The 25,765-nt window shown below is 43.0% G+C and overlaps 3 protein-coding genes across 4 annotated transcripts; 2 read left to right on the top strand and 1 right to left on the bottom strand.

Moving 5' to 3' along the window:
• Positions 1 to 260: 260 nt before the first annotated feature.
• On the bottom strand, positions 261 to 6,390 carry hgh1 (HGH1 cochaperone). The gene is made up of 10 exons (XM_089011200.1): positions 6,116 to 6,390; positions 5,631 to 5,740; positions 5,403 to 5,541; positions 3,667 to 3,804; positions 3,396 to 3,547; positions 2,356 to 2,456; positions 1,165 to 1,263; positions 1,002 to 1,093; positions 723 to 845; positions 261 to 505 (listed from the first exon to the last, which is right to left on the bottom strand). The coding sequence occupies exons 2-10, from the start codon at positions 5,738 to 5,740 to the stop codon at positions 326 to 328; spliced, it is 1,134 nt and encodes a 377-aa protein (XP_088867326.1). The 5' UTR covers positions 6,116 to 6,390; the 3' UTR covers positions 261 to 325.
• A 113-nt stretch (positions 6,391 to 6,503) lies between these two features.
• cpne1 (copine I) lies at positions 6,504 to 25,498 on the top strand. Of its 2 annotated transcripts, none has more exons than XM_089011199.1 (16): positions 6,504 to 6,641; positions 17,014 to 17,142; positions 17,309 to 17,488; positions 17,561 to 17,635; positions 17,709 to 17,780; positions 18,883 to 18,966; positions 19,049 to 19,138; positions 19,247 to 19,345; positions 19,426 to 19,512; positions 19,646 to 19,705; positions 19,783 to 19,916; positions 20,098 to 20,152; positions 22,070 to 22,124; positions 22,189 to 22,322; positions 22,399 to 22,635; positions 23,860 to 25,498. In XM_089011199.1, the coding sequence occupies exons 2-16, from the start codon at positions 17,014 to 17,016 to the stop codon at positions 23,992 to 23,994; spliced, it is 1,626 nt and encodes a 541-aa protein (XP_088867325.1). In that variant the 5' UTR covers positions 6,504 to 6,641; the 3' UTR covers positions 23,995 to 25,498. The 2 variants fall into 2 exon arrangements, with proteins under 2 accessions (XP_088867325.1, XP_088867324.1); XM_089011198.1 differs by lacking the exon at positions 6,504 to 6,641 and adding an exon at positions 15,975 to 16,103.
• Positions 6,505 to 15,856, top strand: rbm12 (RNA binding motif protein 12). The gene is made up of 2 exons (XM_089011197.1): positions 6,505 to 6,641; positions 10,261 to 15,856. Exon 2 carries the CDS (start codon positions 10,289 to 10,291, stop codon positions 12,971 to 12,973), a length of 2,685 nt encoding a protein of 894 aa, XP_088867323.1. The 5' UTR covers positions 6,505 to 6,641; positions 10,261 to 10,288; the 3' UTR covers positions 12,974 to 15,856.
• Positions 25,499 to 25,765: the final 267 nt, after the last annotated feature.

Below are 25,765 nucleotides of genomic sequence, written 5' to 3'. Positions count from 1 at the left end.
TTAACTGGAAAAAACAACTTTGATACAAGACTCTAAATTAGACTTATGTTTGACCATCAGTGTGAATAACTGATTGTCGATGTAGCCTGAAATTGTCCGGCGACCCGTTTAGGGTTCACCCCGCTTCTCTCACTTAAAGCAAGCTGACTATCGACTCTAATGAGAAACCTAGAGAAAATGGATCAATGGGTGATTACCTCTTATCTGTCGCAATTGTCCATTGTTGGGCACTGGCTATCAATAAAGTTAAGTTAAGTGTGTGGTTTCCAGTTTATATTGTGTATTAAAAATATGCAGATAAAAATACTGTATGTCCTAAGTGACATTATTCCTGACTAATGTTCAACTGCTCTTCCTCTTTTTGTTTTTGTGTCCTGTCCTCTGCGGCCTCGAGCTCTCGTTGCTCTCTGATGTCGGCCTCCTTCAGTTTCTCCTGTACGTCCTCCGGAATGTTGACCTCCAGCAGGTTCTCCATGCCCTCCTCCGGCTCGTCCCCGATCAGCACCTGCAGGTTTGACGACATGCCACGTGGGGTGAAAGCAACATTGGCTTCAGGCTGGAAGTGATGTTGCATTTGCTGTTGCGCCCTAGCTGCTGTGAATTCATTACAAAAATGATCAGCGAAGAGAAATCCAGGTCGGCTCGCAACAGAGGACAATGTTTATGATCCTGGTTGATGATGCAGTTTTTGCACTTGTTGTCAATTAGTTAATTGGTCATACCTCAACCAGTTTTTCACATGCGGCGGTGACCCTGGGGTCCTTCTCCCATCGGTGGAATTCTCTCATGATGACGTACACATTCTTGTCCTTCATGGTCCGTCGGCCATCTTTCGTTGCCGTCAGCTACAAGGCAATATAGATGTGAGACAAAACATGCCAAAACGTTGTGGGAAGTTACTTGTACTCAAATAAAAGGAGTTAAATGAGTACTATTTTTCTGTACTGTTGCTTTGGTCTAACGTGAGTACTTTAGCTATGCTATGTTTGTTTTTTTGTTACCAGCATTAGTGTTTCCAAGAGCATTTTCCTGATATCAGGGTCATCTTCTCTCTTCTTGTCCTCCGGGAGGTACTGAAGATCCACAGGCAGACCTATTACATCATCATGTCATCACCATCACCTTTGTCAACATCCGCATCCATGTGACCCATCAAGCCCAAACCTTCATTGTCCTCTTCACTCAATTCTTCCGGACCGGCCAACGGAAGCAGCAGGAAAGGCAGGATGTCCACTTGATCGCTTAGTAGCCACCCGTGACTCGCTGCGGAAGATTGATCATGTGACAACTGAGAAAATCGAGTTTCATAGCAGAATTTCACTGCTTCAAAAATTAACTCATTCACTGCCATTACCAGATTTATTAGGGAATTGAAAATCATGATGTGAAGCGCCATTCCCAAATTTGTTCGGGTTTTGGCTTTTCTTGGGAAGGGTGCTGATAAAGCGCTGGTCAGACCTCTGGCAATGTTTTCCCTTCCACAACGGGTCAGCATTTCAGCTGTTGTTAAAGTGCAATCAATCAATCAATATGCATTTATTGCATTACATACAGCCGCCCCCATTTCAAGCTCAGATAACTCCAGACCCATATAATTTAGGAATGAACTCTTATTTTTCCTGATGAAAGAAGAGAGTCTAAGGGTCTTACGCTGCATTGAATGTTTATGTAGTCCTACAACTCAATATTCTGTGGCTTCTGGACACATTTTTGCACATCGTCTGGCAGTGAACAAGTTAAATAGCTTCAAGGACAACCGACGCCTCCGGACAAGTTGTGTCCATCATTTGTAAAATCACTTGAAATGACTCCTACTGAATGCATCTTACAAAGATTCTACCGCACATAGCTATATTTTACGTTCTCCGTTTTCTAGGATGGCCCTGTAGTCAAGTGGTTAGCACACCGGCTTCACAGTGCAGAGGTCGCTGGTTCGTGTCCCGGTCCCGCCTCCCTGTGTGGAGTTTGCATGTTCTCCCCGCGCCCGCGTGGGTTTTCTCCGGGTCCTCCGGTTTCCACCCACACTCCAAAAACATGCATGGCAGGCAGATTGGCCACTCCAAATTGTCCCTAGGTGTGAGTGTGAGAGTGACTGTTGTATGTCTTTGTGTGCCCTGTGATTGGCTGGCAACCCATTCAGGGTGTGCCCCCCCCCCCCCGCCTCGTGCCCGAAGACAGCTGAGATAAGCTCCACCACCCCCCGCTACCCATATTAGTTGAACTAACAGTTTGACTCATGGCCACACACTGAGCGAGCGGGCAACACACATCCCTCGACATGTAGTGGAAAGGCATTTCCCATCTCTCAAAACAAATTTAACGAAAGGTTTTCATGCTGGAGCTGCGGTGTCTCACCATGGTCAAAGCAGCAGTTGCGGAGAACGCCAATGACTCCCCCACGCCGTACCGCTGACGCCTCAAACTGCGTGAAGGGCAACAATCGTTGGATCACACACCTGTAACACACAACCCAAACACATTTTCTCAACTGAAAGGGTTGGATATTACAATTATTACGATAATTACATATATGTATGTTTACAGTATAATAGCCCATTTTAGATGGTAAACATAAAAGCTTAATGAATATTTCTTTTAATACAATAACAATCTGTATTCATGTATATGTACGGAATGTACCGCAATTTCTGGAGTACAAAGCGCACCCGATTATAAGCTTCACTCAGTAGATTTATAAAGGAAAAACTATTTTGTAAATGCATAAACCACACCTGTCTATAAGCCGCGTGTGCCCAAATTGAAACATGAGATATTCATAAAGAAAGACGATACAAAGTGTTCTTTCAAAACAGTGCCTGTAACGCAGCAGCAACTCAGCAAGCATTACGGTAGTAACACAGCCCTAACAACGCTGGTTAAAAAAAATGCAGTCATGTATTTGCTGTCATGCAGCAGACCGGCTTTTCGAAACCCGTTGGTGATGGTTGATTTTTTTTCACACTGCTCCACGCTGTCAGGATCCACTGGCAGACTTGCAAAAGTTGCTCTTCGCATACGACCAGTTTTGGTAAACGATTTCTCGCCGCTGGTCATCCAAGCCTCCCATTCAACTCGAAGGGATACTTTAAATCCACGATTCACACGCAAAGTTACATTCAACTTGTGTCTTCCACGTCACATATATTCGCCCTGTCTCACTCTTACCCTCAGTGGTCGAGCGCCCTTGGCGGCCGGTTGGTCTAATATTATTGGTTGGTCTAATATTATTGGCCGGTTGGTCTAATATTATTGCATAAACCGCAGGGTTGAAAGCTTGTGACAAAAGTCACGGCTTATAGTCCACAAATTACGGTAAATGCGCTTGCCACCTATGCATTGAATCTGGAGTGTGTGTGTGTGTGTGTGTGTGTGTGTGTTTTACCAACACAACACACCTGTCTTTGTCCACCAGGAAGCGTCTCGCTTCTGGGAGTTGCGTAAGATTGGACAGCAAAGGAGCAAGGTAGTGCAGCTTGGCGTGAGGGTTGAAAGCCTCCGTACACAACATGTTCACCAGCTCTGCCAGGCCATACGCCTCCTGGATCACCTGGAAAACAGGTGAATGTGGGGAACAGGTTTTGTTTTGACCATGACAAATATAAGATATTTCGTGAATTCCAAGTGGAAGGTGATAGTTGGAAATTGACCGGTGGAGTACCGGCATACCTTGAAGACTGTCTTGCATGTCTTCTCGTGCCGCGTCAGGTTGGAAAGGATGGTGCAGATCTGGTCGGCGAATGGGTACTGATGATCTTGGAGCTTTTTGAGCAGTGAGGGCACTATATCGACATCTGTCACCAACACCTGACCGTGAACATACATTAGTAGTGGAAATGTCGCTTCAGACGTGCTTCAAGAATGAATTATTGTATTCATTTTCTGCAAATATTATATCATTGTCCGGTGGCTGTGTTGTAAAGAATGGGAGGGTAATTTAATATTTGTCCATATGGCAACATGTAGCTTGATTGCCTCGTTCCTCCAAGAGACTTAATGATGCACGTGAGATGTCGTCTCATTGAGAAGTTTTTAAAAAGGGGAACTGCAAACTCCGAATTGGGCGCTGTACAAGATTCTGACCCGAATCAAGGCGAGTGGTAGGAAAAAGAAAGCAAAGACGGTGAGCTCAAGGCGATATATAGTGAGAGCTATCTTTCGTATGGATTTTCTTTCATCTGGGATGAGACAACATCTACTCCACTATACCTGGTGTGCAGTGAGAAGCTATCCAACAGCACCATGGTGTCAAGCAAGCTTAAACACCATAGCCAAACTAAACACCAGTTGCTTCAAAACAAGCCGACAGACTATTTTACTCGCCTGTGTGTAAATACAGAGAAACAGGCAACCTTTATGATAAAAAAACATAAAGGTTAATGAGAAGCAGCTAAAAGCTAGTGACCTAGTAGCCGAACACATGTAAAGTAAAAGGATTCCGTTGAAAGATCCACCTCGGGCAACAACATGTGCAATGTGCCAACCTGGAGATGTTCACACTCACAGAGAAATGGCCAAGTCCCACTGGTACACTGTGTGAGGTAATATGTCAACATTTGAAAAGTCTTGAGGAGAAGTTGTCATTTTATTTCTCTTCAGCCTCCACTGAATGCTTTGACTGGGTTAGGGACCCATACAGCTCAGCATCATTTGTTGGAAAGGACATAACTTTACAAAGGCAGACGGAATCAACTGAACTGAAACAAGATCGGAGTTTAAAACTAAGATTAGCTGATCTTCCTTTGGACCGTTTTTGGTTGACTGTTGCCAAGTAGTTATCTATTCTGGCCAACAAAGCCGTTCTGACATTGCTCCCATTTTCCACAACAAATGCGTGTGAGCTGAGCTTTTCAAATCTAATTTCTATAAAAACTAAAAACAGAGAGAGAGAGAGAGAGAGAGAGAGAGAGAGAGAGAGAGAGAGAGAGAGAGAGAGAGAGAGTGAGAGCTGTTGAAGAAGAGCTTCGTGTGTGTGTCTTTCTTCTATTACAGCCAGGATATCGGCTTTGTGTTCATCGAAACAGAACCAGGTATCACACTGACTGAATATAAATACATTGAGAATTTCTATTGTAATTAAATATACTGTTCAGAATGTCATTTTATAACATTTTGGTTAGTGGTCTGCCGCAACAGTTTGGCAATGTAAAAAAACGTTAAAAACCAATGCACTATAAGAGACTTTTTTGTTCAAAATTGGGCTGAGTACACAGACTTGACACTTCTGAAACCCCTTAATTTAAATAGTGCGTGTTTATAGTATTAGGTATGTCCTTCAGCTCCCTTAAAAGTTGGGATGCGGGTATTAAAAACTATTTTCAGCCTTCCATCTCATTAGGATGTAAATATTCATGGACCTGACTGCATATTTGCAGGATGCAGCAAAGTGGATTGCTGCCAGTTACCTTGTGCAGTGTCTCGTCAGCCGACAGGTTGATCAGGATATGGTAGCAGTCCTTTGCAATGGCGATGGACGGGTCGGAGGTCAGTGCAAAAAGAGCGGCTATTAAGTCGGGTTTGGTGCGGAGGAAGCGGCAGCCATCTCTACAAAACGAAAATAAAAACAGTTCTGTATTTTCATTCATTGTATATGCAGGAACAGCTTGATGATCATCTACCGTAATTCCTCTTACCCGTTTGCTGTCAAGCCCAGGATGTAGCTGGTGGTGTGACCTTTGACGTCAGGTCGCGTCGCAGGTGTCAGAAAGGAGAGCAGCTCGGTGGCCTCGGAATCGCTCAGCATCTTTCAAAATTAATGCAAAATAAAACTGGAGGCTATATTAATTTGCCCTCTTGTTATATCATAACGGTGTCGAAGGACAGAAAGGCTCACTCGCGGTCATTTTCATAAGGGGCAGCTAATAACATTTGTTTACAAATTTGATCTGACTCATCCTGGGTAGACATACCTAAAAAACAAATTAGGAAGAATTATAGTATTTTAAAACGTGATTTGTAACATAGGCATTGATACCCTTTAGCTAACATTTTATTTAGCAGAAAATAATAAAAAGTTCAGCAACCTTGCGGAATCATACAGCGCGCTCGAAGAGGCAAAAATCACATTTCGCCGGTGAAAGGCGATGTTCAAACGTGTAGTTTCATAACCTTGACCTACCTTTAACTTGTTAGACAGCAGTTGTTATTCTGCGTTTCGCTTGTTAATTTAAAACGAGAAATGCCATGTTTCGTCCAAACTCTCACGTGTAGAATACGCCGTAGTTACCCAAAACACCTCCGGCAACCAGACTTGCACCGGAAGCGTCAGCGGTAAAACACTGGTACAAACTCAGAAGTTTCCCACGACTCCCGTGTAATTTGTGCTGGAGGAAAAACGTCGACAACATTTAATAGAAAATAGGTTCACAAAGCAGGAATTTTCCGTCCAACCACACTATGTGACATTCGATTCATCGCCTGCGTTACTCAGATTCACCGATAGACTGGGACATTGTGCGTGCTTACGTCATATTCTCGCGCCAAGTGCAAAACATCGCGTTGTTTCTACCGACATTTCGAGTGTATCCTCCGTGGTCTCTGCCAGCTTGCCTTTTCCAAATATTTTTTTGGTGAGACGGAAGTGAGCATCCAAGACGTCCGTGCATGAATCAAACAACCGAGTGTGTTAGTTGACATATTCCTCGGTAAGAATTTCCAGGAGAGACGACCTGCTTAAAATGAAAAAAAGAGTTGTAATACCAGCCGCCGAAAAATGGCGACTCTGGCTCGCTCCCACACACATGCATACAAAGCAGGGTTGTTTGTTAGCTAGGTGGCTAATGGGGCGTCGCATGCTCGTTTGCGTTGATGCGCTTCTATCGGAAACTAGCACACAATATAGTTTGTATGTGTGTCACAATTGTGTCTCGCCGTCTAAAATGAAGCTTTGTAGAAGAAAAAAAACAACGTGAGCCATTGGTTATTCGAGATTGTATGTCACTTGTAACGGACATGAGTTTCATGCCTTGTTCGTCGTGGCTTGTGTGTTTTTGTTGAGGTGTGAACTAGCTGACGTTAAAGAAGCGTTTTGTGTCAATTGAAGTGATGGAAGGAGTTTGTGTGCAGCAATTTTTTGGGGTTCTGGCAGAACAATTGTCTGGTGACGCCACATCCGCCATCACGAGCAGGCTGGTAATGAGTTGAGCCCCGTTTCTTCAAATTCATTTTGAATAAATGCTCGATAAACTTTCCGTGTTTGGTTGCTGCTTTATTGGATTTAATTTTTATTGGGTCTGTTTACATGCGAAGAGACATTTTTGACGCATTTTGTACTGCGTTGAAAGATTGAGCTCCTCACTGGTTGCTGCCTGTACTCCCAATGATCTGCTATGTCTTATGAATGTGCTTTTTGCTTTTTCTGGCCATTGTAAAGGATCTCGTCTGCGTTACATCTGCTGATTGCTGTGCAATTTTTCATTGAAGCTTTTCTCTTCACAACACTGGTGGTTTCTCCTTGTATTTTAGAAGTGTTTGTAGTTTGATGTACTTTGGTCTAATATCTTCTCAAAGGATGTTTTGATTTGCTACAGAAGAGTTGTTGTAGCTGCAAATTCTTAATTTTGGCCACATTTTTGTGAAAAGGTCCATGACCTTTGAGCACACAAGGACACTTCATTATTTAGGTTGCCAGTGTGCAGTGGGGAGGAAATAGTCATATGGACAGCATGGTCCTACCTGATATTTCCTTTTTCACTGGTGATACCCAGTTCTAAGTAGAGCTGCACTGTTCTTGCCCACCTTTGGAGTATCTTGCTATATGTGATATGGTTACTTCCCACTTAGGAAGTTGACCTGTGCCGCTTGATGAAATGTGGCAGTGAAGTTTACTGAAATCTCACTTCTTTTTACAAATTAATTTGTGTGTGGGTTTTATTTTTTTTCAGGATGGGGGGGGGTCCTCCCGATTGGTTGAAAAGTCACCCTATTTTGTGTTCCCATTTTCAAACTCTAAATTGGTGCCATTGACTTGTTGAAATGGGAAATGGAATCAAGAAAGTCTGTTGAAGCGTTGGACTCAGACTGGGACGTCAACTTTGACTACTTAACACAACTGGAGGAACAAAGTTTGGACTGGGTTGTTTGCCAAAGTTAGGAGATTCTTAGCCACATGCACTTCTGTGTGCACTCAAAGTGCATTGAAAAACATGTGGTAGTAACCTAACTTTCGAGTTTATTTTGCACTTTTCTCCACAGGAATATTTTCTTTCCTCCATTCATCAAAATCACATTAATGCTCTGTGATGAATAAAAGTAGCTATATTATATAAAAAATATAGAATCTACATTCAAAATGAACAGTTTGTATGAAGTGTAAGCACTGTATGTATTGTAGTATTTGTGTGCTTTTTAAGGGGCTTGGCCCAGTGAGTGACATCAGGAGCTTGAGTTGGATTTGCCAATGGTAAGTCTGCATGTGAGCGTCAGGGCGTGAGCGATGGCCTACAACAGCTCTTTGTGTGTTTTCATTTTGTTTTTTTTCCATTGATAAAAAATAAAATAAAAATCTGAAAGTGTGTTGGCCACTGTGGAACACCTTTCCCACTTACCAGAGCATTGTAGGTGAATCAATATTTTTTTTCTTGACTTCTGAAGTAAACATAACCTATTTTCTCTTTCCTTTTAGAAATGTTGAGTGAAAAAAAACGGGGCTTGGCATAGCTCATCAAATGCCGTCCATTTTTTTCCTCCTGTTTTGTTGTTCTTGTTCGTACAGGTTGGTGGCGGTCTTGAGCTGCGTTCCCGATGTTTATGTCGAAATATTTTGTTTAACCTATTTTCATAGTATTGCTGTGTGCTTTGAGGTTTTTCAATGAGCTGCTTGTATTTTGCTGAATGGTGGTTTGCTTATGCGAATATCAAGCTAATGTGCGGTTCTGTTAATGGTGTGCTTGGTTGAACATTTTTTCCCTTCCACACTGTTTCATTTGTTTCTACGTTTCTCTGGTAGTCCTATGCTGTTGTTCTATCATGTTCTTTATGTGGCACCGACTTTTTTTATTCAATCTGGCGGATGCCTATGAAGATTAAGAAAATGTTAGTCAACCATATCTAAGTCTTGAAGGATTTTTGTTTTTAGTAGAACTGTTAAAGGACAACCGACATCACTTTGTTTGTTTCTTAACTGACATCAGAAAAGTCCTTTTATAGCATCTAAAATACCCAAAACACGCAGTATGATATTTTTAGTCAAATGCAAAACGCCAATGAAAATGACTTAAAGTGTCCAAAATCTGCAAAAAAAAAATGAACCCGGAAGTGGCCAGTTTCAGAAGGTCCCGCCCCCTTGTTCGTGATGTCACCCCAAGACGTCTTGCCTTGCTGGAGAATCAAAACAATGGTTTTCAGATTCGGAGAATCAATGAGGACTCGTCACCAACTCAAAAACAAGACTTCCGGAATATTCAGCGCGAGTCTTAAAATGTAAAATATAGCTATATGCGGTGGAATCTTTGTAAAGTACGCTCAGTAGAAGTCATTTGAAGACATTTTACAAATTATGGACACAACTTGTCCGGAGACGTCGGTTGTCCTTTAAGGCTTTGTCAATCAAAGGCAGACCCAAGCCAGGATCAAACTCCGAAATGTGAGGTGGACATGTCGCCCAGCGTCCCACTCGATGTTTCACACCTACTTGTAAATCTTAAATTAGCTTTGCCATTAGCTTGGATTCTCCATCTTCGGTTGCTTACTCACCGATAACTCGCTAGTGGACCAGTATGATGTGGACATTTCACATCTGATGCAATGGAAACGTGGGGAAATGTGTATTGAGCATGACTAGACTGATAGGCTGAAAGATGACGTTTACATTTTTGAATCGACTAAAATATGTCCCATCCATTGGGGCCCTTGTTGTAGAGATATTTTCCCCTGTAGGCCTTTACTGATTCTGTCCTTTGTTAATTGTGGTCTGCTACATTTATTTTATGACATAATTCCTGTTTACAAATATAAACTGTCCCTGCCTGATGTGAATTGTGTTTTGGGAGCTTGAGCTCATTCCTCTCCAAGTAGTAGACAAAATTCAAGTGTTAAAAATGGGTGTGGAATTAAGCTTTTCTTTGTTTCTTCCTCTGCAAATGTTTCGTTCCTTCACCCCTAATCCCGCACAAAAGAACCACTGGTTTCCAAATGTTTGGTTAGGAGGCCCCATAAAGTTCCAAGTTTTGGAATAAAATGTCAATACATGTTTGCCATACATCTGGAAACCAGGGGTCTGGTTTCTCTGCTCCTGATCTGACGGCAGTGTTGCTCTCTCCCCAGGTTGTAGGCCTGTTGATTAGCTGTCAGTATGGCGGTAGTCATCAGACTGCAAGGTCTGCCCATAGTGGCTGGCACCATGGACATCAGGCACTTCTTCTCTGGCCTCACCATCCCTGATGGGGGCGTGCACATCGTGGGTGGCGAGCATGGCGAGGCCTTCATTGTCTTTGCCACCGACGAGGACGCTCGGATGGGAATGATGCGCACAGGTGGGTCCATTAAGGGCTCCAAAGTGTCATTGTTGCTCAGCAGCAAGACAGAAATGCAGAACATGATTGAGTTGAGCAGGCGTAGGTTTGAGGGTGGCACGGTTGCACCCGAAACCCCCACACCTACGACGGCTAATCGGCCTACTTCCGTGGCAGTTATACCTGCTATACAGTCGGCCACAGCGGGAAGAAGTGGGAGCCATGGAAACCCCAGTTTCAGTAATACCCCCCCAGTGATGACTGCGAGCTCTACACAGGAGACTCCAATTCACAAAGCCGCATCTAGCCTCGCGAGTATGGTGCCCAACTTTCCTCATGGCTACAACGCTGCCCCCGCCTTGACAACAGCCCTGACGTCTCTTAATCCAGGCCCTCCGCTTATTGCACCCATGCCCTCCATGCCAACGATGCCCACGTTACCCACGGTTCCTCCTCCCGTGTCGTCCCTACCCCCTGTCCCTACTGTCAGCCAACTTTCCCATGGGCCTCCTTTACCCCCAATGTCCCACCTGACACACATGCCTTCTTTGCCACCTTTCAACCCCACAATGCCCCCACCCGGAGGACTTGCCGCAAGCCTCCCCCTCAGTGCCCCAAACCCGATGCTGTTCAATCCTCTCACGCCCCTTGCGTCTCTGGGCCTCCAGGCTCACATGAAGGCAGCTGCAGCCACTGCCGTTGGTGTATCCAATCCAGATGAGTTGTTTGTTTTCTTGCAAAACCTCTCGTTCTCCTGTTCAGAGATGGAGATCAGGGATTTTTTTCGGGGTCTCGGGGTGGACAGAGTACGCCTGTTGAGAGACGGCCAAGGTCGTCCGACCGGCCAGGCCATGGTCAAATTTTTCTTGTCCCAAGATAGCTTTGAAGCTGTGAAGCGAGGCGGTGGCATGATGGGTCAAAGGTTCGTCGAGGTCAGCCCAGGCTCAGAGAGGCAATGGGCCACCCTCAATCACAGCACGATGGGTCTGACTTCTCAAAATATTGCTAAACCAAACTTTCAAGACCAGAACCAACGCCATACTCAAACCAGCGACATGGGTCGAGAACAGCGAGCGAGGTCAAGATCTCCACATCGTCAAGAGTTCTGTGTTTACCTAAAGGGCCTCCCTTATGAGGCTGACAAAAAACAGATCAAGGAGTTCTTCAGGAACTTGTCAGTGGTGGAGGACACTATGTACATCGCCTACGGCCCCAATGGACGAGCCACAGGAGAAGGCTTTCTGGAGTTCAAAACGGAGCAGGATTACAAGACCGCACTGGGTTCTCACATGCAATACATGGGTTCTCGCTTCATCCAAGTGCATCCCATCAGCTACAAGGGAATGCTGGAAAAGATCGACTCCATCCGTAAGCGCGAAGCAGCGCAGAATGATGGCAAGAACCAAGATGGCCTCAAAACTCCAAGAAACTGCGCTCATATCACTAACATCCCTTACAATATCTCAAAGAAGGACGTGCGGGCCTTCCTGGAGGGGATTGGTCTTTACGAAGACACGCTAAAGGTTCTAACTGATAGCCACGGTAACGGTTTAGGGCAGGCGGTCTTCCAGCTTCAGACTGAGGAAGACGCTCGTAAAACGGAGAGACTTCACCGCCAGAAGCTCAATGGCCGTGATGCATTTGTTCATCTGGTGACTTTTGAGCAGATGAAGGAAATTGAGAGGAACCCTCCGCCCCAAAACAAGAGAAGCCTAAGAAATCAAATCCAGCCTCAGCAGAGCCAGAAGCCAGGGCAGCACTTGCCAACCCAGGCGGTTCCACAACAGCCCCAGATCAATCCCTTCACGGGGATTGGTGGTGAGGAGTTTAACTTCCTAAGAACCACAATGGGAAACATCAACAGCTCTCCATTTGTCACTCCGTTCGCCACTCCTGGAAATGGTGTCGCGGGACCTCCACCTCTGCCCCCGTTGGCGTTAGGACTTGGCGAAGTCAATCTTGCGGTCGCTCCTCCACTTATTGCGGGTCTTTCCGGAGCTCCACTTCTGGAGCCGCCAGGTTTTCGACCGAGTATGCCAGGGGGCCCTACTTTTGGTCAGGAAGGGCTGAGGAGCTTGTTGCCCTTTGACAACAGCAGCAGGAAGCCAGGTGGAGTGTTACAGAACAGAGGTGGACTTGGAGCCAACAACAACACCAACCAAGCACGTCAAGGGGGACCACCTCCCAGTGGACCTCCGGGCTTCAACCCAGGGGCAGAGGGCCTCTCCATTGCCCCCGGGGCGCTCAACAACTCGAACAATCAGCGTTCCGCCGTCCCCGCTACTGCCCCAACAATTGTTAAGTTACAGAACATGCCCTTCACTGTCACCGCTGACGAGCTCATGGACTTCTTCTATGGATACGACGTGCTCCCCGGATCCGTTTGCTTGCAGTTCAGTGACAAAGGCTTGCCCACCGGCGAGGCCATGGTGGCCTTCCAGAACCCGGAAGAGGCCGCCGCTGCCGTCATGGATCTAAACGACAGGCCCATTGGAGCAAGGAAAGTCAAAATTAGTCTTGGTTAAGGAACCGCTTCGCCCCAAGACCCTGAACTGCATAGACTGATCCTAAATGTACCCCCATTAAGCTGAGCTGGTGCCGGTTGGGTACTGGTAGTGAGAATTTGCTGGCTTCGTGTGGACTGGTCAATAGTGGAGTTTTGTGCATTCACAACTTGGTATTGATGGTCTTTGTAATTGTGATGTATTCACAAAACATTCACCCTTCACAACACAGCTTACGTCTCCCAATACCGTTTTGAATCCATCTTTGTTTTGAGAAAGACAAAAACCAAATAACCAATTGGAAAAAAACACCAGTCTAACCGTAGATGCTGATGATTGAAAAGAAGTGGAAGATTTTGCAAGTCTGACCTCATTATTATAGCTCCAAGAGATTTTACGGTTAAAATAACAAAACCACTCCAAAGAACTGGGACTCATTTTTGCCACTAATCCAAACAAGCTCTTAACTATGTCGGTCTTACTTTTGATGAATGCTATCTCTGTTCTCAACAGTTTTGTTTTTTGATTTTTTTATTTGTGGGGGGCGAGTAGGTGTTGCCCCAAAAACTTGAATCCTTGTATGTTTCTTTGTTCAGGCCATTTCGAAGTCACTGACTTGATGATGATGATGATGACAAATTGCGAGAGGAGGGAGGGTTGCAGAATCGTGTTTTGTCACTATGGTAGTGCTCATGTCGCTGCCTTGATGCGTGTACCATACATATGCGCCCCAGCTGAGGTTCTTTCACATTTGCGGTCGCTCTGCTTGGGCCGCCACATTCTGTGTTGCCTACACTAATATCGCGTGTTACCCGTTTGTGATTGTTGCGGTTAAACATGTGCGTTCTCGAACTCTGCTGTTGTGCTTTTTCCAAATGAAATGTCTGCTCTTTGTGTTTCTCTGCTTCTCTGCCACATTGATGATGATGGTCGTGGTGGAAAGCAACTAAAAGTTGTCACTGCAGCTGCAAAAGGGGTGGAAAATGTTCGCCAAGTTTCAAGTAATTGTCCATGGGAAGGTAATCTGGAGAATTTTTATATTTGGTACCTATCCTTTATAAAAATAAGAATTATGGCAGCGTATCGCATTCAAGGAATGGATGTAACACCCTAAAAATAATGTGTGTTTTGCCCTATTAATTGCTTGTTGGAATTTCATTCTGCCAATTAGTGACATCAGTCTAAAAAAAATGATCAGATTGTTGGAAGAACCAGCTTTCAATTTTTAATTTTTAGGTTCCATCTGTTCGTCCATTATCTGAGCTCCTTATTTCTAACGAAGACTCGTACGCATGCCGGAGCCTATCCCACCTTTCCTCCCTTTAATTTCTGTGGAAAGTTTCCAAAATTCCTTGAAATATTTCCCAGTCTAACTGTCACATGCATTTTCGGCTGCAAGTTGGTGAACATATGGAGGTCATCCTGTTGCTGTGAAGCATTATGGACAATTTATGAGGTATTTTTGTTTAGTTTTTTAATGGTTATGTTGATGCATACACGATGATACCTAATAGACATGCAGTCTTTAGACTGCAGCATTTTAGTTTGGTAGCATTTTTGTTGTACCTGTTTCGATTTGGGATGGTCTCATGTGTCTGTATGATGCCATGCAAAATGGTCTGAACATCCGCGTCTGTTTTGGCTAATAAAAAGGATGTACAGGATGCTGTTCTTGCCCGCCGGCCGGCCCCGGCCACTCTCTTGTCTCCTTCTTATTGTCTTTGCATGATTCACAGACTTTTGCTGCTTCCATGATCCATGTTGTCCAAACTGTAAAATGTTTTTGGAGAGTTATCTGTCAAAGCTGCCAACAACATAAAGGAGTCTTGTGGCCGCACTTTTAACTGACAAGGAACAAAGCAAATTGACAAGGAACAAAAATAGACATCGTTTTTAGACCAAAATGAATCGTCAACAATTTCATTTTTCCCCCTCAATTTGTTTTGATCTTCTTTTCCTTTCGGCTTTTCCCTTCAAGGGGATGCCATAGCGAACCAGTGTTCTCCATCTTCAGAAGTTTGATTCGCATGTTTGTTTCGGCCGGGCTTTTACGTCGGATGCCCTTCCCGACACAACCCTCTGTATTTATCCGGGCGTGGCACCGGCACAAGAAGACACTGGCAAGGAACAAGGCAAAGTGACAAGGAACAAAAAATAGACATCGTTTTTCGACCAAAATGAATAGTCAACAATTTACCCCCTCAATTTGTTTTGATCATTTTTTGGAAATTAAGTTTTTGTATCAGCCACCCCACTAATTAAAATTCTAAAATTATTGGCAGTGTTTTGATCTTAATTGAAACATTGCGTTATAATGGCAACATGTAAGTATGTGTAATGTGACCTTTAAATGTACAGTATGTGCAGTGTGACAATAAAAAAGGACAAGTCAAAAGTGGTGCGAAGGAGGAAGTGGATGTTTGCCGTTGGTAGGTTCCTTTTTCGGAGCTGCCATTGAGCCTTTGTTTCATTGACTAAGAAAAACAAATTAACATCTGGTTCAGTTTGCCTTTGTTTGGGCTTCTCTTTTCCATTATGTTTTAAAAAAAGCAAGCTGCGATGTGCGGAAGTGGCATTTTACTCTGCATCCACTTCAAACGTATTCCCTCCAATTAATGCTTTGAGGATCTCGGATGTTTTTTTTTCCTTGCAGGGCATTTGTTTTGTTTTGTTTACATTTTTGTCGCATGTAAAATGCAACGTCGTTGATACCATGTGATGCAACGCTTCAAACTGCAGTGGATGTTAAAATAATAGATTGCGTTGACGACATGAAACGGAAGACTTGATTTCAGTAATTTACATAATTCCATAATTCGTCAATTTTGGTAATTTAATAAAAGTGGCATCCCTTCTCGAAAATAACTTTGTCGTGGCAATGGCTCGGTTGAGTTGTGGAATGTCTTATTCTGAAGTTGCACTCACGGAAGTTGTGTTCAGAGAGAGGCGGGTACTGGTGAATGACAGTTCGTTCTATCCAATCAAACGAAATCTTCTTTTGCTTGTCCAATCAAAGCGAGAGCTTGCCATCGGCCTGTGCTTCCTGTGTGAAATACATCGGTGTAACTGGCAGCGCCTTCGTAACTTTAGGAAGAAATCGTGAATATTTCCAATTGAAACAACAACCTGACCAATGTTGAAGTCAAATCAGGTAACAGTATGTTTGCTTCGCGTGTAGGCGTTTTGTCGCAGATGATTTATTTTGCGGGCTCCCGGTTGGTGTCATCCGTCCACATAAATGGACTCAATATAAATATATTATTTTTTTCCCAATTTAATGGCTGACTTATTGTAACATGTTGAACCAAACTGCCTGTTAAAGTTCCTCTCTACGCTACGATTGTAGCACATCGAAAATGGTGTCCCTTGCGAAACTTAATGGGCGTGTCCTGTAAAATATACGTAGAATTTACATTTCATAATTGTCGCCTTTTTTCCATAGTGAAGTATTTTTATAGACGAAATATCATTCTCTAATCGTATACTTTTATATAGTGAGCCGTAATATAAAAGAACTGTATTTATACATTGTAAATCGCACAGCCGCCATATGTAGTTTAAATACAGTTACATAAGCCCAACGGAAAAGAAGATATACATGCTTTATACTGTATTTTTATACTTTGCACTATATACAGTTCTTTTTATTAAACATTTTTGTGCAGTTGTACAGTTCAGTTTTCTGTCATTTTTTGTACACACAATACTTTTTTTTCTTTACAACACTCCCCCCACTGCCACCCCTTTAAATTTTGCTGCTGTAGATTGCATATTTCCCAACTGTGGGACTATTCATGGATTTTTGATTCTGTAACGTTTATTCTTGGTATATGCCTCCCCCATCGTACGACTCTTCCCTTTCAAAATGACGACCTTGGTTTAAAAACAAAAGTCCACATCACATAACAACAGATGATTTGTTGAACATGATCAGAGCAGATCCTCTGGCAAATGATATACATATGGCTTGTTTAGTCGCTGACGGTGATTCTAACCCAAATATAGAGATGCTACAATCGAAACAGAGATATGTTTCTTAAACTTTGGTGTTCCCCACATAGATGGCGGACTGTGTATCTAAGGTGGAGCTGACCGTCACCTGTTCAGACCTGCTGGACAAAGACGTCGGCTCAAAGTCAGATCCGCTATGTGTGCTGCTGCAGCGCTCCGGAAAAGATAGTTGGACTGAGGTAATAAAATCAATCATTTGTCTATAGTCTTGTAAAGTGCTTTGAGGTGGAGAAGCGCTCTATAAGTAACAACCCATTTGTTTAACAAAACCCATATATTTGTATTCCTAGCCACCTTTGTCTTTCTATGATTCATAGACTCTTGCATGTGTTTCTTTCTTGTTAGTTGGGACGAACCGAGCGTATTGAAAACACCTCCAGCCCGGCCTTCAGTCAGCGCCTCCGCCTGGACTACCAATTTGAGACGGTGCAGAACCTCAAACTGGGCATTTATGACATTGACAATGCATCCCGTGACTTGGGCGACGATGACTACCTGGGGGGCGTGGAACTCACCCTGGGACAGGTAAATGCACATTAAACTTGTCTCCAATGTTTTTTGACTCTCACTCAAAACGAGGATCTGTGCATGTTCCAGATTGTTTCCAGCAAAACTCTGACCAGACCACTTCAGCTGAAGAAAGGAAAACCTGCTGGTAAAGGGAGCATTACGGTATGTAGTTTGCTTATTCTGTGCTATCATAATATTATCATTTAATCTAACAGTATTTCATGTTAATGCGTAGATTACTGCTGAAGAGATAAAGGACAACAGAGCTATCCAGTTGGAGCTGGAGGCTAAGAATCTGGACAAGAAGGTAAGCTTTGATTTTTAAATCGAAATTTATCACACGTAAGTTTTCAAACATCCAACCAATTTGACTGTGTCACAACCCCCAAAAAAGTAAAAAATGCAGGCCAAATTTTCTGTTCAGTAGATTGCATTGACATAATTTTTCACAGCAAAAAGTCCACATCCTGAAGTATATTAAAGGACAACTGACACCATTTTTTTGTTTCCTAACTGACATCAGAAAATCGTTTTATAGCATCTAAAATACCCAAAACATGCAGGCTGATATTTTTAGTCAAATAAAAAACACAAATAAAAATGACTTGGTGTCCCAAAACTACTTCAAAATGACCTCAGAAAGTTTCAATTTCAGAAGGTCCCGCCCCCTTGTTTGTAAGGTCACGCCAGTACGTCGTGCCTTGCTCTAGAATCAAAACAATGCTTCAAATTTGGAGAAGATGCTTTCTCGTTACTCATCCAGTTATGAATATGATTCGAATAGTTCTGAAGAGGAAAACATAAATGTTTGCAATCGATTAAAGAAGTACTTCAGTATCAATTGAGCCGTCAGGACTCCAATGTAGCGTCCCGGAAAATGCACAAGATGGCGCCCAAGCTCTGTTGGAAATGGGCTGATTTGTCTGCTGGGAATTTGTGTCAACTCGTATCAAATAGTAGTCTTGGTGCAACACACGATTCACCATCACGTTATTTATGTTTTCCCTCTAATTGCGCCATCAACATGAAGTTTTCAGACCAAACAAAGTACCCAAAATGCATTGTGTGTCGCTTTCTTGGTCAGGGGCGTTCCAGACGTGAGGCATCGTCATCAACTCGAAAACAAGACTTCCTGAATATTCAGCGCGAGTCTTGAAACGTAAAATACAGCTATATGCGGTGGAATCTTTGTAAAATACGCTCAGTAGAAGTCATTTGAAGTGATTTTACAAATTATGGACACAACTTGTCCGGAGGCGTCGGTTGTCCTTTAAAGCAGCCTAAACAGTGACAAAAAGTGTTGCCGTGCTTTCGGCAAACGTAGTTGCATGCCGGTAGTAACAGACTTGTCAGACGTAAAAGATGAATCAATATTTTTTCTTTACATCTGTATGTGCTTGTTTGTTCAGGACACATTTGGCAAATCGGACCCCTTCCTAGAGTTCTTCAAAAAAGGAGATGATGGAAAATGGCAGCTGGTGCACAGAACAGAGGTGCTGAAATACTCAATTTGATAATGATGACAATCATTCTACCAAACACTTTTTGTTTTGTGTGTTTTGTGCACATGTACAGGTAGTGAAGAACAACCTGAATCCCAGTTGGAAGAAGTTTTCAGTCCCTCTGCAGACATTTTGCAGCAGCGACCTGGAAAGGCCTCTAAAGGTACCCACCAAATGAGAATTTCATTTTGTTTGCTTATTTATCTATTAGTCCATTTTATTTAATTTATTGTATTTTAACCAGATGTGACTCGCTCTCTGTCGCCCTCAGGTGGATTGTTCCGACCACGACAGCGACGGCTCACACGACCTCATCGGCTCTTTCACCACCAAAGTGTCTGAGCTCCAGAAAGCCGCTTCCGGCTCACCGGTAAGCTAGCGGATTTCGACAGCGAACCCTAAGTGTTTTTCTTCATCTCATTTGTGTTTTATTCGCGCTTTGTCTTTTAGGTGGCATTTGATTGCATCCACCCGGACAAGCAGAAGAAGAAAAAGAGCTACAAAAACTCTGGGGTGGTCTCTGTGAAAAGTTGCAAGGTACCACTGATTGATTCACTCTAGCTGTGATGCCATCACTTGTGTTACGATTCCAGGCAGTCAGTTGCTGTTACGATGTAACGAGGCACACCTCCGTTGACCTCTGACCTGATTGGCTGTTGTGATGTTACAGTTAGCCACGCAGCACAGCTTCTTGGATTACGTAATGGGCGGCTGCCAGATTAATTTCACTGTGAGGGTCCTTCTAACACACACATGCACATACATGCACGTACACACACTAACACACACTTTTGTGTGCGTGCACAGGTGGGCATCGACTTCACGGGCTCCAACGGGGACCCTCGCTCGCCCAATTCTCTCCACTACTTGAGTCCAGACGGGTTGAACCAGTACCTGTCTGCACTTTGGTCTGTGGGCCAGGTCATCCAAGACTATGACACGTCAGTAGTTTTTCACTCACACGCGAGACTTGTTGACTAGATTCGTCGACTGCGATTATTTGCAATTTTATAATACAATTTATCCGGCCGACTCTTTGCGGATTGTTATACTTGTCTGCAAAATAAGCACGTCGGTTTGAGTATGTGTGTTTTAACTCATTGTGATTTTTTTTTTTTTCAGTGATAAACTCTTCCCCGCATTTGGTTTTGGAGCCAAACTTCCTCCGGACTACCAGGTGAATACAATGTTGAAATTGCACTTCCTCAATGAAATCATGACAGAAATTACACGTGTAGCCGTGAATCAACATCACTTCCATTATTTAATATTCAACAAAGCTGTAAGCATTTTTACTACCGTAGTTTCCGCACTATAAGGCGCACCTTCAATGAGACTGTGTAAGCTCTCAGTCGTACAGGAGTGGTCCATCGATGAAAAGGTTTCTTCAGCCGTCATCTGTACTTCTTTCAATGAATGACATATTTTACAACTTTTTCCATATATACGCCGTACCGGATTATAAGGCGCTACAGTAGAGGCTGGAGTTACGTTATGCATTTGGTGCTAAACGCTGCTTCGACGGTGCAGCGCTAAACGGAATGTCAACAAAAACAGTCAGAGAGGTCAGTCAAATTTTATTAATCGATTACAAATCAGCTTTATGACAACTCCATTCACTCCCAAAATGAATACACAACTGTTTTATTATTTTCTTCGAGGTAAAGTATTCGTATTTTTGTGACACGGTTTATCTTTTAACAACAGCAAGGTAGTGCTAGTAGTGGAGGGGAACGAGAAAAAAAAAACATTCGGATGCAGTTACGGTAAATTAAATGTAAATGCAATCACAATATACTAACACTCTTAAAAGTGCAAAGCAATGACAATAATAACTCTCAAAAGCAATAGCATAATAACTGTTGTTCACACGTTAATGCCCATATTTACAATATCACCAACCCTTGTTGAACTGTAAACACACAAAGGAAACACGTAAAGCTCACTTTATCAGTTCATTCCTCATGTTCGAATCCTTGGAAATAATTCTTTTTCTTCCGTGTCCAAATTGAACAGTTATTGCCGTATGTTGTCCGGCGCTGTCTCCCCGTCTTTGTGCACGTGTGTTCGCCTTCTGCATCCATCGCTCGCACGCAGTTAGCAGTCTAGCTTTGAACGCGCTGTTGACACCGCGTTGTATATATCCCAGCATGCACCGCACACTACTTCTTCTACGGGGGGAAAGTGGAATCTTGGCTGCTTACCGTAATTACGAGACCTGTTGCGGCTCAATATTGATCCACATATACGGCGCGCCGGATTATAAGGCGCATGGTCGGCTTTTGAACAAAAAATTAAGGCTATTAGGTGCGCCTTATAGTGCGGAAAATACCGTAGTTCAGTAAATGGATCAATGACTTTGCTCGTCTAGTTATCCAACTTGAAATGATCCCAAATGTCTCATTTTATCATTTTAACATTATTGTGATTTTATAGTACTCCATGAAAGCAATTTTTTTTCAAAGCCACACCTGAATCCTAAACAGTTTTTGTTTGTGCTTCCTTTTCTGATAAAAGGGCAAACAATAATTTTTCCTTGGATAAACTTAACGTATTTTCCGGTGTATGAGGCGCCCCCAAAAGCCTTAATTTTCTTGAAAAGATGACCCTGCACCTTATACACCGGCGCGCCTTGCATGTGAAGTTATATTGAGCCACAACAGGTCTGGCAACTACTAGCAGAAGCCACCGACTCCATTTCCCCCCGTCGAAGTAGTGCGTAACCCCAGCCTCTACTGTAGCGCCTTATAATGTGGTATGCCTTGCATTTGGAAAACTGGTATTTATTATATTCGGAAAACTTTTTTTATTCATTGAGGGTGCGCCGGAAACAAAGTTTGAAAATACACCATTCATTGGGGGTGCGCCTTATACACCGGATAATACGGTAATCTAAAAAAATCAGGGGATTCGTAATTCCTAAAGTAATCGTAAATCGATTATTCGATTTACTTTGAATTTTGTCGTTGAGAATATAGAAAACGAGGAAAAATCGACCACCATATTCAACAATCATCGAATTTAAAACCCGTATATGTTTGCACATTGAACAATGGTGGCACATGTTGACGCCATCGTGTTGTGAATCCTGCAGGCTGCACATCACGAGTTTGCTCTCAACTTTAACCCCACCAACCCCTATTGCCAAGGTAATCAATAATTGCTTTTCTCAAATACGATCACTTGCGTGATGCATGTATTCTTCTACGGTAGGCATTCAGGGCATCGTGGAAGCGTACAGGATGGTCCTCCCTCAACTTCGACTCTCTGGCCCGACGAACTTCTCCCCCATCATCAACCACGTGGCCTCCATCGCCTCGGGCGCCGCCCAGAGCAACAGCGCCTCTGTGAGGACCGAAAACTTGCATTGCCCGTACGGACGTCCGGCGAATCCATTGGGCTGATGTCATCTCATGTCCACAGCAATACTTTGTCCTCCTCATCCTTACCGACGGCGAGATTACCGACCTGGACCAAACCCGGGACGCCATTGTGCGCGCCTCTCGACTGCCCATGTCCATCATCATCATAGGGGTGGGGCCGGCTGATTTTAAGGCCATGGAGCTTCTGGATGGAGACGACGGCGTGTTGAGGTCCACAGTGGGAGAGGCCGTTGCCAGGGATATCGTCCAGTTTGTCCCCTTCCTCAAGTTCAAAGACGTGAGTATCCAACTCTGTGCGCGGTACTGTGACCAGATGGCGAAAATCGAAACATATTCGACGATCATCCTAAAATGGGGTTATAATTGCTAATATAAATATAAAACAATTATTATTAACTCATTCACTGCTGGATGATGTGCAAAAATGTGTCCACTCCACTGCCAGGGTTTTTGTCAAATTGCAGGACCCACAGAATATTGAGTTTTAGGACTACATAAACAGTCAATGCAGCGTAAGAAACCTTAGACTCTCTTCTTTCATCAGACAAAGAGTTAATTCCTAAGTTATATGGGTCTGGAGTTATCTGAGCTTGAAATGGGGGTGGCTGTACAAAATACAATACAATGCATACATATTGATTTATATAGCACTTTAACAACAGCTGAAGCTGTAACAAAGTGCTAACATGGACAAAAGGCAGATGCTGCCCCTTTGTGGAAGGGAAAAACATTGCCAGAGGTCTGGCCAGCGCTTTATCAAATTCCGGAATGGCGCTCCACGTCACACTTTTCAATTCCCAAATAAATTCGGGAATGGCAGTGAATGAGTTAAATTGACCCAAATTTTCTATTTAATACTATTTTCACTCTTTTATTAAAATGATTTACTAAAAACGTAGACCCTTCCTTTTAATGCAATTTAATCCAATGTTCCGTTTTCACTTTTAATTTCCACTTTGATAGAACGTTTTTATACACACCCGTAAACATCCTATATTATTTCATCTTTAGTTTAGTCTATATAGATGTATGTAGCTTATTAGATAACATTTTGTACCAGTAGGGTGCGCTGTAGTATTCATTTTCAGTCTAATACTCTCCCAACCCCCTCCTTGTTGCTGATAGGCCTGGTCGAGATGATATCCTCACTGCTTTATGATAAAACTAGGTGAAAGGGGCTGCCTTTGCGCTCTCTTGCCTTTTGCACTCGGACTAGACATGTCCTTCTATTGTTTACAAGAATAAAGTAGTCTTTTCTGTTCACCATTTTGGTCCCCGCTGGTGTTTCATCATAAAACTCCGTCGAGCCAGAACCAGGAAGAGATACATCATTTCTCCCTAACACACTTCCTTGCTCGAAATTTACTACTTTCCTATTGGTCACAAAGCTTTGCAACTGATTTTGACAGATGGAACAAAGACGCAAATTGAATTCTCCCTTTTTTGAGCAGTGGACTCGTGTCATTAAGCGCCTGCGTGTGCTTTTGCTTTGTCTCACCAGGCCCCCATGGCGACTTTGGCACAGTCAGTGTTGGCTGAGGTGCCCACCCAGGTGGTGTCCTACTTCAAAATGAGAGGCCTGCAACCCCTCAAGGCGCCCGCAAAAGCACCCGCAAAAGCACCCGCCAAAGCGTAAAAGCCACACGTGCCGCATTCCGGTCTTCTCTCACGCACTCCAGATGCAACCATCTATACGCAACGGACCAATCATCTGTGTTTAACCGGCGCCTCCTTCCCCCTTTGACTAGAATATGTTTTTTAAAGAGAGAAATACTTGCTTGCAGAAACAAAGGACTCCAATGAAGTCCACAAATAACAAATAGCTTCCTAATAACAACTATAAAAAAAAAGCCAAGTATTGGTTTAAAAAGTGTCAAAAAATGCGCTATTTCCACTGTATCACTTTAATTGTCATAAGTTTTGTTTACTGAAAAGATAGCACTTGATTCTTATAAGATTGTTTTTAGTTCTTTTTTTAAATAGTTAAAAATACAAAAAAATGATATTGAAAACATCAAGCTTATTTCTCCTCACAGCCTGACATTATAAGGGTAAGATATCACGCTTGTACATTTTTGGTCCCTAAATTACATTTGGATCGAAATAATTAGACTTTATTACTCTTAAATGGAACACTTTCCTAAAATTACATATTTGCAATGAAATTGCTTTTTTCTACTCAAATATTCTAGAAAGCTTGCGACTTTATTTTCGCTGTCTAATTAATTTTCATTGTAATCAACGTGGCCCTCATACTTCTTTGTACCGATAGCTATTCTCGGACCACATCGTATTCTGGTTTACTCTGATTACCAATCGCATCCCTGCACTCTACTAGCAGCCAATTACAAGGCCTGGAGGATTTTTTTCCCCTCCCCATTTTATTCTTTTCTCCTAAAACTATGCATCTTAGGTGAACGCACGTATAACCACACCTATCGCCTTATCTCACGTTTCCAAGGCAACATGAGGCCTTAGGGCAGCCTCTAGGCTTAACTCTTCTTTGATTGTAGCTTCTCCTCGCGGCCATTAGTACATGCGTGAGTCCAATTGTTTACTGTGTAATCCCGGTGACCACTACAGTCATGTGTGTGCCTTGTCAATCTTTGACAATTTTATTGGCAAAAAGTCGATTACTTTGCACTTTGGTCGACGTCCTCTCTCCATGCTGGATTTTTTTTCGTCACCAAAATAGCTGTAAGACTTTATCGTCTGCTCATCATGCAACTGATGCTGCTTTATTCCAAATGCCTGACAATAATTGTAAAAATAATAATAAATATAAGTTAAGTAGCTTTTTGTAGTAACTATATTGAGATTCACACGACCAGCGTATTGGTGCCAAAAATGATGACGCAAAGTAAATATTTCAGAAAATGTAACCTGAACAAGAAGGGGGTAATGAAATATAGAAGTGCCTTTGTCAAAGTTATTAATTTGAGCATTTTGAAAAAATCCACACGTTAAGTGCCAATGTAAAAGAAAGACAAATGCTGGAAAATGACAACTAGTCAGATGATGGCCTACATGTTCCACAATGCTTTGCTACACACCTCCCCAGACCGGTGGGAATGCACAGAAATGTATTAAAATGCTTCAAAAAAAAAAAAATGAAACCAATAAAGCAAAAACAAAAAATGGCTTGGGTGTTTGGGTTTCTTATTTTCTGGGTATGCCTGCCTCTTGGGAATTACAACAATTATGTAATCAGAATCAGAAAACCTTTATTCGTCCCACAATGGGGAAATTTGTAGTCCACGGCAGCAATTTGAAAGAGGGTTGGGTGTGTGTGTGTGGGGGGGGGGGGGTGAAAGGATAGAAAAACAAGATATTCTAAGCACAGTAAAATAAAAATGTCAACTGTATACTGTAAATGTGCAAAACCGTTTCATAAAAAAACTACATAG

Source organism: Hippocampus bargibanti, linkage group LG12, assembly GCF_051943395.1.
Source record: "Hippocampus bargibanti isolate YZ-2025 linkage group LG12, ASM5194339v1, whole genome shotgun sequence".
Taxonomy (NCBI): Eukaryota; Metazoa; Chordata; class Actinopteri; order Syngnathiformes; family Syngnathidae; genus Hippocampus; species Hippocampus bargibanti.
This window is presented reverse-complemented; position numbering and strand designations above follow the sequence as displayed.

Bases quoted from the DNA above. Each gene is read 5' to 3' on its own strand.
- hgh1 (XM_089011200.1), bottom strand. From the start codon at position 5,740: ATGCTGAGCGATTCCGAGGCCACCGAGCTGCTCTCCTTTCTGACACCT. The intron at 3,805-5,402 runs GTAACTGGCAGC...GTTCACGGTCAG, and splicing joins CTGACGAGACACTGCACAAG to GTGTTGGTGACAGATGTCGA. The intron at 506-722 runs GTATGACCAATT...TCAAACCTGCAG, and splicing joins CATGTGAAAAACTGGTTGAG to GTGCTGATCGGGGACGAGCC.
- rbm12 (XM_089011197.1), top strand. From the start codon at position 10,289: ATGGCGGTAGTCATCAGACTGCAAGGTCTGCCCATAGTGGCTGGCACC.
- cpne1 (XM_089011198.1), top strand. The intron at 19,513-19,645 runs GTACCACTGATT...GTGATGTTACAG, and splicing joins TCTCTGTGAAAAGTTGCAAG to TTAGCCACGCAGCACAGCTT. The intron at 22,636-23,859 runs GTGAGTATCCAA...TTGTCTCACCAG, and splicing joins CCTTCCTCAAGTTCAAAGAC to GCCCCCATGGCGACTTTGGC.